This window comes from Rattus norvegicus, chromosome 2, assembly GCF_036323735.1.
Source record: "Rattus norvegicus strain BN/NHsdMcwi chromosome 2, GRCr8, whole genome shotgun sequence".
NCBI classification, from domain to species: domain Eukaryota; kingdom Metazoa; phylum Chordata; class Mammalia; order Rodentia; family Muridae; genus Rattus; species Rattus norvegicus.
The window spans coordinates 185,351,006-185,362,072 of NC_086020.1; the positions used below are offsets into that span (position 1 = coordinate 185,351,006).

An 11,067-nucleotide genomic window follows, 5' to 3' on the forward strand; every position below is an offset into this window, starting at 1 on the left:
AATAAAACCCCAGCAAAATCAAAAGCTAAACTCTCTACAACAACAAAACAAACAGCAGCAGCAGCAGCAGCAACCCAAGCTAGTGTGTTTGCTGAACTATGCAGAGCACCTCATTGCTCTTCTAATTTGGGACACTGAAAATCATTCTAACTATGCCCTTCAGGTGGGAGGCACAGTGTGATCCTAAAGAAAAGTACTCAACAAGAGCATGCTGAGAAGTACTGCAGAGCACAGTTCTAAATGACAAAGTGAAAGAAGACAGAAAAAGGATGACACTGCCCAGGGCTGGTGGCACATGCCAGTAATTGAGTACTCAGAAAACTAAGACAAGAGGATCTCAAGTTCAAGGCCAGAAAAGGATACAAAGACGACTGTTTCAAGAGGTTAAACAGTAACAGTTAAAACAGGACTAGCAGCACACACCTTCAGTCTCAGCACTTGGGAGGCAGAGGCAGATCTAAGTTTCAGGCCAGCCTGGGCTACAGAGCGAGTTCCAAGACAGCCAGGGCTATACAGAGAAACCAACATTGTCCTAGACAGGCATGGTGTGCACTTTTAATTCTTGTACCCAGAAAGTAGCAGCCAGAGGACCATGGGTTCAAGGTCTGCCTTAGTTACAAAGTGAATCTGAGGCCAGCTTGTGCATATCAGACTGTCTCAAAAGAAGGGGGAAAAAACTGAACCACAACTACCTCATTGGCAGTAACTGAATAAAGGCAATTAAAACCAAGCCACACTGAAGGAAAAGCTCAATTTTATTTTCCAGCAGGTATTGATTTCTTTCTCTGAGAATGTCAGAAAAGTCAAGGAAGGGTCTAAAAATAAAAGCTCAAAAGCAGTTTGAACTGGGACAGCTAGATGGCTTGTCCAGTAAAGGTACTTACCACCAAGCCCAATAACTTTAAGTTCAATCCCCAGAACTCCCATGGTGGAAGGAGAGGACTAACTCCTCTACAAGTTGTCTTTTTTTTTTTTAAATCAAGTCAACATTTTTTATTGTCAGTTACAAGCTTTATAGAAAAAGGTGTGGAGAATGGGTCAGGGTTGTACAAAAAAGGCAAAAAAAAAAAAAAGGCAAAAAGAAGAAGGAGGAGGAGGAAGAGGAGGAAGAAGAAGAGGAGGAGGAGGAGGCGGCAGCAGAGGCTAGATTCTTACATATTCTATTTACACAGCTGCTGCACTTGTCCGAAGCCTCTTTGCAGATGCAGCCCTGGGAGCACTTGGCACAGCCCACAGGGCAGCAGCAGTAGCAACTTTTCTTACAGGAGGTACATTTGTAGGAGCCGGCACAGGAGCAGTTGGGGGTCCATGGTGAGTGAAGATGGATGAGAGATGGATGCTAGAGTTCTAGGAGGAACGTGATCACAAGTTGTCTTCTGACCTCCGTATACGCGCACCCTGGCATGCCCCACTACCACATATACACAAAATGTAAAAAACATTTGTTTCAGTTTAATTTACCAATCTTGTCACCTAAGAGCCAACATATTGCCAGGAATATCAAGGAATGAGCCACAGGTTTACTAAGATCCTTTAATACCATTCAGCCTCTCCAACATACCCTGGTCCTAGTAAGGCTGTGTAAACCCCAGCTGCCTAAACTTAGGAAATGAGAAGGTGCAATAAAAATAAATATTCCCTTCTAATGTACCTTTACCTCCAGTACCATAAGGGCAAATTTCACTATATCCCTTGACACCAATATTTTGCTCAAAAACCTAAGGTTTTCTTTTCTTCCTTCCTTCCTTTTTTTTCCCCCCAAGACAGGGTCTCACTATGTACCTTTTGTTATCCCGGAACTCACTATGTAGACCAGGCTAGCCCGGTCTCAGAAATCAGCCTACCTCTGCCTACAAAGAATGCTGGTATTAATGGTTTGTATCATCACAACCAGCTAAGTCTTTTTCTTAAAAGACCTGAGCATTCTGAATTAGCCAGCCATAGTCAAGAGGTATTTAAGATGCTTGACAGACTACCAACCCCTAACTCTGTGTCCGAATTGGATTTTTCTTTTGTGGCAGAGCCTCTCTTGCCCTACAGTTGGAGCTATGCCGACCAGACAGGCCTCGAAGCTTGCAGCAATGCTCCTGCTTCTTTCTTTCTTTTTTTTTTTTTTTTTTTTGGTTCTTTTTTTTCGGAGCTGGGGACTGAACTCAGGGCCTTGCGCTTCCTAGGCAAGCGCTCTACCACTGAGCTAAATCCCCAACCCCGCTCCTGCTTCTTTCTACCTGAGTCCTGGGAATCCTATGAACTCAGGCATGCCATCACACTCAACCCTGCTTCCGGATATCTGGATTAATATACATGTACTCCGGGTTGAAATATCACTCAGTTGTAGAGTTCGACTAGCTTATACTTGCATTCGATCCTTGGAGGAAAAAGTATACAGACAAAATACATGTTTCAGCAAAAACAAAACAAACAAACAAATAAAAAAACAGTAGCTTTTAAACAGCAAAGTAAACATCAACTCCCTAAACAGCACTTCCCTCCACCAGCAAAATAAAAATATAGGCAGTTGCTTATGGAGCTTTCTCCACGCAGCCTGAGTCAGAATATAAAACACCTGCCTTTTCCTTCCTCTTTTTTTTTCTTCCAGATACTGGCTCAAAGCTGAGTTATGCTTTCTTTGAAACACTGGACTTTCTCCGTTTTTCTGAACTCCATGCCTAACTTCAAAGGCATGACTTTGAGGGCTCAATAGTTACTGGCTGTTCTTACAAAGTTCAGTTCCTAGCACCAATTGTTTATAACCAACTGTAACTTCTGCTCCAAGAATCTTTGCTGTCTTCTGACCTCTACACCTGCACGCATGTGGCAAACCCTGACACAGGTACACAAACAGAATTGTGACTCTCTCCATCCCCTCTAGCAGATACTACAACTTTCAGCTTGCCTGCCTTGTTTTCCCTCAAACTCTAACAAAAAGGTTCCTGAGCTTCAAATAAATAGATAAAACTATGGCCGCTTTTTTTTTTTTCTTTTTTTCGGAGCTGGGGACCGAACCCAGGGCCTTGCGTTTGCTAGGCAAGCGCTCTACCACTGAGCTAAATCCCCAACACTGAACTATGGGCGCTTTTAAACACATTCTTGTCAGTGAGAACTTGTACTTTAGCAAGCTTGTTTTCCTACATTTTGTAGAGATGAGCTGATACTCTCTAATTAATTATGTATTCAAAAACAGATCTCTTCCTTCCTCTCAGAAGTCCCCTTGGATACTTCATCTGTCCAAATACCATCTCTGAGACACAATGTTGGGCTTAGTTTGGAATGTAAGAGATCCCCTCCACCTTGCTATGGAGAAGACAGTACTTTTTATTCCCCATCCCCAAAAGCACCCACACTAAGAAAGAAAAGACAGAAAAAGGAACGTGTTATTTTAATCTTTCTTTTGTTTTTTTTTTTTGTCTTTTTTAAGACAGGGTCTCATGTTACCCAGGTTGGCCTTGAACTCCTGATCTTCCTCTCACTGTAAAGTACTAGGATTACAGGCCTATACCACACCTGGTCTTGCTGCCTTCATTTATTCATTTTAAATGTACCGTGTGTGCATTCCCCAGTGATTGCATTTGTGCACACGTGTGCATGTGTGTGTGTGTTCGCACCCTTATTATTTTCTTCATGCCATGTAAGGTAAGGACACTCAAAAATTCTAAGACATTTGAAGGCAGAGGCAAACCGATTTACTTACTAGAAGTAAACCCTGGTCTACATAGCAAGTTCCAAACCATCAATGGCTACACAGTGAGAAAAATAGGGGAAAAAAAGAAACAACTTTAGATAAGAAAAAGGTTGAATTTCAAAAGGATTTAAAAAAAAAATCACTCTAGACATAGTGGCACTCTCAGCTTGGAGGGCTGAAGCAGAAAGATTATAAATAAAGAGACAAACCTGGGTAGCACAGGAAGACTCTTTTAAAAAAGAGAAAATAAAAAAGCAGCCAGAGTTGGTTGCTCTCTCCTGTATCTTAGCTCCAGGAAGGCTAAAGCAGAAGGATGACATCAAGTTCACAGGCCTTAATGAAATCCTGGCTCATAAAGAAGCAAGCAAGCAAAAAGGACACCCTCTCCCCCATACCCAGTTCTGGTTCTCTTGTTATCGCTGTTCACATTATAGGCCATAGTCTCCATTATATTATCAAAGAAAAACAAGCTAATAAAATATTTAATAGCTTTTAGGTAGCACATATTTCAGCAAAGGTATTAATCAGAAGAGTATCTACCTGGAGTCCACAGAGAGCAACAAGTAAAACATACTATTTTGACAAAGCTAACTTTTAAGTATACATACCAACTAACCTCAGATACTAGACACATAAAAATAAACTATAATTATACATGACACTGGGCTTAAACAGCCACAGCAGAAATAAATATTTCATTAAAACAGATGACAGTATGAAAAGCCAAGTATTATATGTACCTGTGCACCAGCTACTAGGTAGTCTAAGGCAAAAGGACTGAAGTCTTAAGAGTCCAGGACCAGCTCAGTACGACCTGATGTTCTTTGTTGTGGTTTAGGAAGAGGTAGGGGGACTAGGCTGGCAGGATGGCTCAGTGGATAAAGGCATTTGCAACCAATTAACACAGGAAGTCTGAGGAGCTACATGATGGAAGGAGAAAGCCAATGCCTGTAAGTTGTCCTCTAGCTTCCACTCACAGACATATAGGTACACGGGTATACATTCATACATTCTCAAAGATTTTTGTAAAATATAAGTTTAAAAACAGGAGGGCCAGGGTACTCAGAGGCAGAGACAGATGCATCTCTGAGTTCAAGACTAGCAACCTCCACAGAGTGAGTTCCAGGACAGCCGATACACAGAGAAACCCTATCTTGAAAAAGAAAAAACAAGAGGATGAAGGTCTGATGAACCACATGTGGCATCTCATGATGGTTAAAACAAACAAAACCAAACAAAGCAAACAAGAAACCAGGAGAACCCCAAGTGTGAGACCAGATAAGTCAGAGCTACACAGCAAACTTCTCAAAAAACAGCTAGGTTCCCTCAGTGGTGACACACATCTTTAATCTCAGCATTTGGAAGGCAGAGGCAGGCAGATGATGAGTTTGAGGCCAGGCTGATCTACATAGTGAGTTTCAAGACAGTCAGGGTTATACAGAGAAACCCTGCCTCAAAACAAACAAACAAACAAACAAACAAACAACAAAAGGAACAACCAAAAAACAGCTAGGTTGGGGGTCAGTGCAGGAGCTGGAAGGTTATTCCCAAATCTTCTGTGGTTGTGATACAACCCAACAGATGAAGAGTGACTATTTCAAACCCTTCTGGTGAGACGCAGAAGCAACTAGAGTGCAAGATCATCTAAGGTTTCAAGTGCTTTTCCTTTGGGGACTCAAATGTGATTTTATCACACAGTTCTTATTCCAGGGACGCAGTACACATCTTGGCATTCAACTCCCTTTCTAATCTTTCCTCTAATTTCAAATCAAGACTCCAAACAGCTGGGTGTGATGCATACAACTTTAGTCCTAGCACTTAGGAGGCAGTAGGTGGACCTCTGGGTTCCAGAATAGCATGGTCTACAGAGATACTCCGAGGCCAGCCAAGACAGGATTGTCAGACCCTGCCTCAAAATAACAAACATATACTCAAAAATAGAAACTCTTGGCTCTCATTTCCAGTAAAAACTCAACTTAGTGACTTGAATTAAGTTACTGATTGATTGTCAAAACAGGAAGCCAGGGTCTCTGAACCCTTAAAAAAATGGACACTGTTAACAGTACCTCAACAGACCTGATTTTACTAGGTGGTACCACTGTTCATATAATGAAGATAAAAAATAACAAAGGACTACATTTTCTTTATAAAGCAAACAGCAGAACCCAAGTGTCAAACTTCATCACCTTTTATAAATAATCAAAACACAAGAACAAGCACATGAACAAGCACAAACCTCTGTAAGATGATAATTCATTTATAACTGCCTCCTCCAGATTCAAATACAGTAACCACTCTAATGGACAATATCACTTAAGAGCTTATGGCTTGGATGGACCATAATGGCACATGCCTTTAATCCTGGCACTAGTGAAGCAGAGGCAGGGAGATCTCTGAGTTCCAAACCAACCTAGTCTACAGAGTGAGCTCCAGGACAGACAGGACTATACAGAGAAACCCTATCTTCTTTAAACTTATGGTTTCCCCAGTGTGGTGAGACACATCTATAATCCCAGCATTTGAGAGGCAGAGACAGGAGGATCTCATGAGTTTGAGACCAGCCTGCTCTATACAATGAGTTCCAGGACAGTCAGAAGAACTACACTGAGACCCTGTCTCAAAAGCAACACAATAACAACAAGAAAGGAAGAAACAAAGAAAGAAAGAAAGAAAGAAAGAAAGAAAGAAAGAAAGAAAGAAAGAAAGAAAGAAAGGAAGGAAGGAAGAAAGAAAGAAAACAGACAGACAGACAGACAGACAGACAAATAATCTAAGCAAGGCACAGTGGAACAGGCCTATTAATTCTAGCACTTCCAAGATAAACAGAAAGCTAAAGAGTTCAAGGTCATCTGCTACATGGAGAATCTGAGGCACACTTGATACCAGCACTCAGGAAGTAGAAGCAGGTAGATAGATCTCTGTGAGTTCAAGACCAGTCTGATCTGGTTCCAGGATAGCCAGGGATACATAGTGAGACCCTGTCTCAAAATAAAAACAAAAAGAGTGCTTGCTCTTCTTTTCTAGGGGAACCTAGTTTGGTCACTAGGATCCTTGTCATGTGGCTCACACTGTATGCATCTCCATTTCCAGGGGATGCAAAGCCTCTCTTTAGGCCTCTAAACACAGAGAGATACATAGAGTTAAAAATTGTTGTTTTTGAGACGAGATCTCTTTCCGTACTCCTGGCTATCCTGGAGTATGCAACATAGACTTAGGGTGGACTCAAACTCAGAGATGCTCCTACCTCTGCCACCCAAATGCTGAGATTAAAGGCACATACCACCATGGTACACTCTAAAAAGATCTTTTTTAAAAAGGAGGGGAAGTGGGGTTGGGGATTTAGCTCAGTGGTAGAGCGCTTGCCTAGCAAGTGCAAGGCCCTGGGTTCGGTCCCCAGCTCCGAAAAAAAGAAAAAGGAAAAAAAAAAAAAAAAGAGGGGAAGAAAAAAGTTGTAACTTGTTTTCTAGCAAAGATACTACCTGACATGATAGGTGGAGGCTTGCTTAAATAACACTCACAAGAATGATTGGAGGCCAAGCACTGTGGTGCACACCTTTAGCCCCAGCACTCAGGAGGCAGACAGTGTGAGTTCCAGGTCAATTTGGTTTTCAGATTAAGTTCCAGGACAGTCAGGGCTACACAAAGAAATCCTTGGGGTGGGGGGTGATGCTTGACTAATACTAGATTTCAAATAAGACGACACTGCATTTAAAAAAGAAGAAAGAAGAGAAATAAGTCACCTATATGGGAGGGATGGTTCAACTGGTAAATGCTTGCTGTCTAGGCTGGATGGCCAGAGTTCAACAACCAGAACTCATACAGGTGGGAGGGAGGGAAGGAACCAACCTCTGACACATGATCTCATACTCATTATGCACTCATACAATAAAAATAATTAAGTAAGTAAAATTTTAAAAATCTGTCACTTTTATAAACATCTTTTTTTTACATTTAGAAAGAAACAAGGGTTGTTATGGCTCTCTAATGCTTTTAAAGGAACGGCAAAAGTCACCTCCCCAAGAAACTAAAAATAGAGGCACATAAATTAAAATTACAGCTTATGAAGAAGGCATCTATGACTATGTTTAAGGGGAAATTCAAGCCAACTCAAAGCGGCAAGGATAAAAATCACAGAAAAGAAAAGAAAATCATCTGAAGAAAAGCATCTCATACCCAGCAGCTTCTCGGGCAACAGTTACCGAGGAGCACCCGTCATTCCTCTGCAACAGCCTCTGATTCACCCCCATACACATCTTCCCTCCTACAAACAATCTGTGGCTTTGCTTTGTGGGCCTTTCCAGCCCTCCATCTCCATTAATCTCTAACTGCTCTGACCGCTCCATTTGCCCAATTCCTTACGATTTCTTCATACATCACCCTAAGCATTCCTCCAGTCCCTATCCTATTATGCAACATCCCTCATAGCTCTTAAGTGTCGCACACACCCCTCTCCATCTTTATGAAGCCCAACCATAGGCCTAACCTGGGCTCTTCCACAATTCAACGCTCCATTTCATTTATCCTCCCTCTTTTCGGGTCTTTGACCTTGACCCCTCTCCCCCATCCTTTAGATGTTTCCAATGTTTCCCTCTGTGCTGACTGTGGTATGCTTCTGTAATCCCAGCACTAGGGCCAGTCAGGAAGACGTAAGAATTACCTGTTGTCTCAAAATACAAAACAACAAAGCCCATTCCTTTCCACAGTTGTACAGCCTAAAGATAGGAATCACCAAAAGAGTTAATTTGAGAAAGTACGTATGTCCGCTGCTGCTGACAAGCGATGAGAGGAGGGATGACGCATTGGGGGAGTCTGGGGGAAAAGCCACTCCAGGAACTTACTCCCAATAAAATTCACAATTCCCATGACTATTCAATATTTTTAAGTTCCATAATCTCAACATTTTGATCTATTAATTTCACAGTCACCTTGGCCTCTACCTTATACCAAGGAATTCCCCTCTACCAATACTCCATTTACTTTTTTGTCTTATTGAGCCCAGATCCTGATGCATGCTAGGCAAGACCTAGCTGTCTCCTCCCTTAGCCTCCACCAACTCTAGTTTCCCACTCCTGTTTTTGTGGTTTCTCTCTTAACCCCTAACCTTCAATTTCAATCTCCATTCTTCCCCCTCAAAGTTCTCAACGCAGTCGCCTCTAAGACACTGTGTGAGTTTTCGTCAGCTTCCCTTTTCTCAGTGACATCCATCCTTTTCCCCCAGACTCCTCTAGTAATAGAACTGTCTTTTACTTCAAATTCCGGTCCTGTCCTCCCTTAGGGGCAACCCCTTGGGCATCCTCAGCTACAGGTCCTTTCCCAAGACTCGCTCTTGTTCCCATCTCACAGTCAGTCCTCCCCAGCAGTCTGCCCGCGCCCTACCCGACTCACCTGCGGTACCGGCAGGGACCCCGGAATCAAGGGGTGAAAACCCCGCCGCCGCTGGCCCTGAGGAGGCGGACGCCATCTTGGCAGCCCCCTCCCCCTCAGCGGCTTCACTCCCTTTCAATCCGACTTTTCCTTTTCTCGGAATCGAATCTTCCCCACGTCTCTTCACAGAACCCGCGTTCGGCGGGCTTCTCACAGGCGTTGTTCAGGCTCCAGGACAAGCTCAGGACCGCACCACTTGCCCGGCATGGGGGAGAGATCCAGTCTGGCACCTTCCTAGCAACTTGAACTGCTCTCCGCAAAAGCTACCTTCTCTCACTAGACAGGAACACTCAAGCCGGGCCCCGGGGGTCCCGCGTCTCGGATAGAACAAACCTAAAGAAAAACCCAGGCACCTGAGGTCCCCCAAAAAGCGAATGCCCCCCTCCCTCTCCTCCCCAGCCACTGCCTGTTTATCCCCAACTCCACAGCTTCGTTCAGGGTGGGCGGCCAAGGAAACCCCGGTGTTGCGCATGCGCACCACCTTCTCGGCGCTCAGTCTAGCTAGCCGGAGAGAAGAGAAGCCAATCCGGAGGTGACTCCGGATCACGTGACAAACGTACGTCACACCCCAAGGAATCCACGGGCGGAAGACGGTGTAACTATGGTGGCTCGGTAGGCCAATATAGGTTCGTATCTTTGATCGTGTTGCTATGAACTCTTACTGAGAATCAGCTGGACTGGGAAGGACTGAGCGCCTCAAATGACAGTCTTGGAAAGAACTCGGATTGCAGCTCTTGTGTCAAGTCCGAGATGCTAAGCACTCGTGCACTACAAAACATCACAACCATCAAGAAGTCTTCCAGCGTTTACTGTTTAAAGTGCGGGCTTGTGGGACCTTCCTTCTAAAGACATAAAAATAGACCTGTTTTGTTTGCTTCAAACAGTGCTAGACATGGTGACAGAGTTCATTAAATGTAAATATTTGATAAATAAGGCAATGAGGAATTGACAACAATATAGCAAGAAAAGTAAGAAAAACACATGAAAACAAAGTTTAAAAGACATATCAAAAAGACTACATAACTCAGACTGCATTAAATAACCTTCCCCCATCCAAAGTCCTCCTTAGCGTTCAATTGCTAATTATCTATACTCCAAAGGGCATGGAAATACAGAGGGATTCCATTCTAGTCTAGTCGTCATATGAACTCTGCCCAGTTTTTACAAAGAACCTTGGCAGCTGTGAACATTATGGAAACCCTAGTAAAGCCCTTTCTCAACAAGAGCTTCTGAAAAGCAAAGACTGTTTACTACATTTGTATGTCCACACCTGTCACATTTTTGTACAAGGTAATCACTCAATAATTATTTGTGAAATGAATAAATAAAAAGACATGGAAAAATGATTTCCAGCTTATTGACCCTAAGGTGGCCTGGACACCTATCCAGGCATTCCTCCAAAAGGAATCCAGGACCACCAGAACATCTATCAAATATCTCCCATTCGTTAACCTCAGATTTCTTCTTCTTCCTTCACAACCTAAAATATTTGTTTCCTTACTGCCATCTGCTGGATTCTTTGTGCTCCTTTGGGTACTGAGAATAGACAAACTTCATTTGATAGAATTAGCATTCCTAATTCAACAGCATTTTGACTAATTAGCACTGAAGTATTGTATGTTATGCTGTACCTGAAACCTTCCCCCACTGACTATCACTGGAGTCAGACAATGCTATTCACTCACAGGTGAAGTTGTCTCACACAGGTACTTAATAAATACTGTTGAATAAATTGTCCATATTTCCAGAAAGAGAATTCACTTGCCTGAGGTCTATCATAATGACTCATCAGATAAAGGAACCAAGATATCCCTGGGTCCCTGAGAATTGATCCATTCAAGTTTCCCTCTGACCAACAAGTGCATGAGTGCACAAGCACTTTAGTTAAGTGTAAACTCAGTTGATTCTATTTCCTAAGGTGCTCAAAAAAACCAATTGAGGTAGAGATTAAAGCTACTTCG

The 11,067-nt window shown here is 42.9% G+C and overlaps 1 protein-coding gene across 5 annotated transcripts in view; it reads right to left on the bottom strand.

Annotated features, from left to right (window-relative positions):
- Pip5k1a (phosphatidylinositol-4-phosphate 5-kinase, type 1, alpha) overlaps positions 1-10,854 on the bottom strand; it is a 44,541-nt gene extending 33,687 nt beyond the window's left edge. For 4 of the 5 annotated variants that reach the window (XM_008761316.2, XM_008761315.2, XM_039102780.2 and 1 more), the window contains exon 1: positions 9,068-10,854. In XM_008761316.2, coding sequence (XP_008759538.1) covers positions 9,068-9,143 — 76 coding nt within the window. In that variant the 5' untranslated portion in view covers positions 9,144-10,854. The remainder of the gene's footprint in view (positions 1-9,067) is intronic. The other variant, NM_001042621.2, reaches the window with a different exon arrangement.
- Positions 10,855-11,067: the final 213 nt, after the last annotated feature.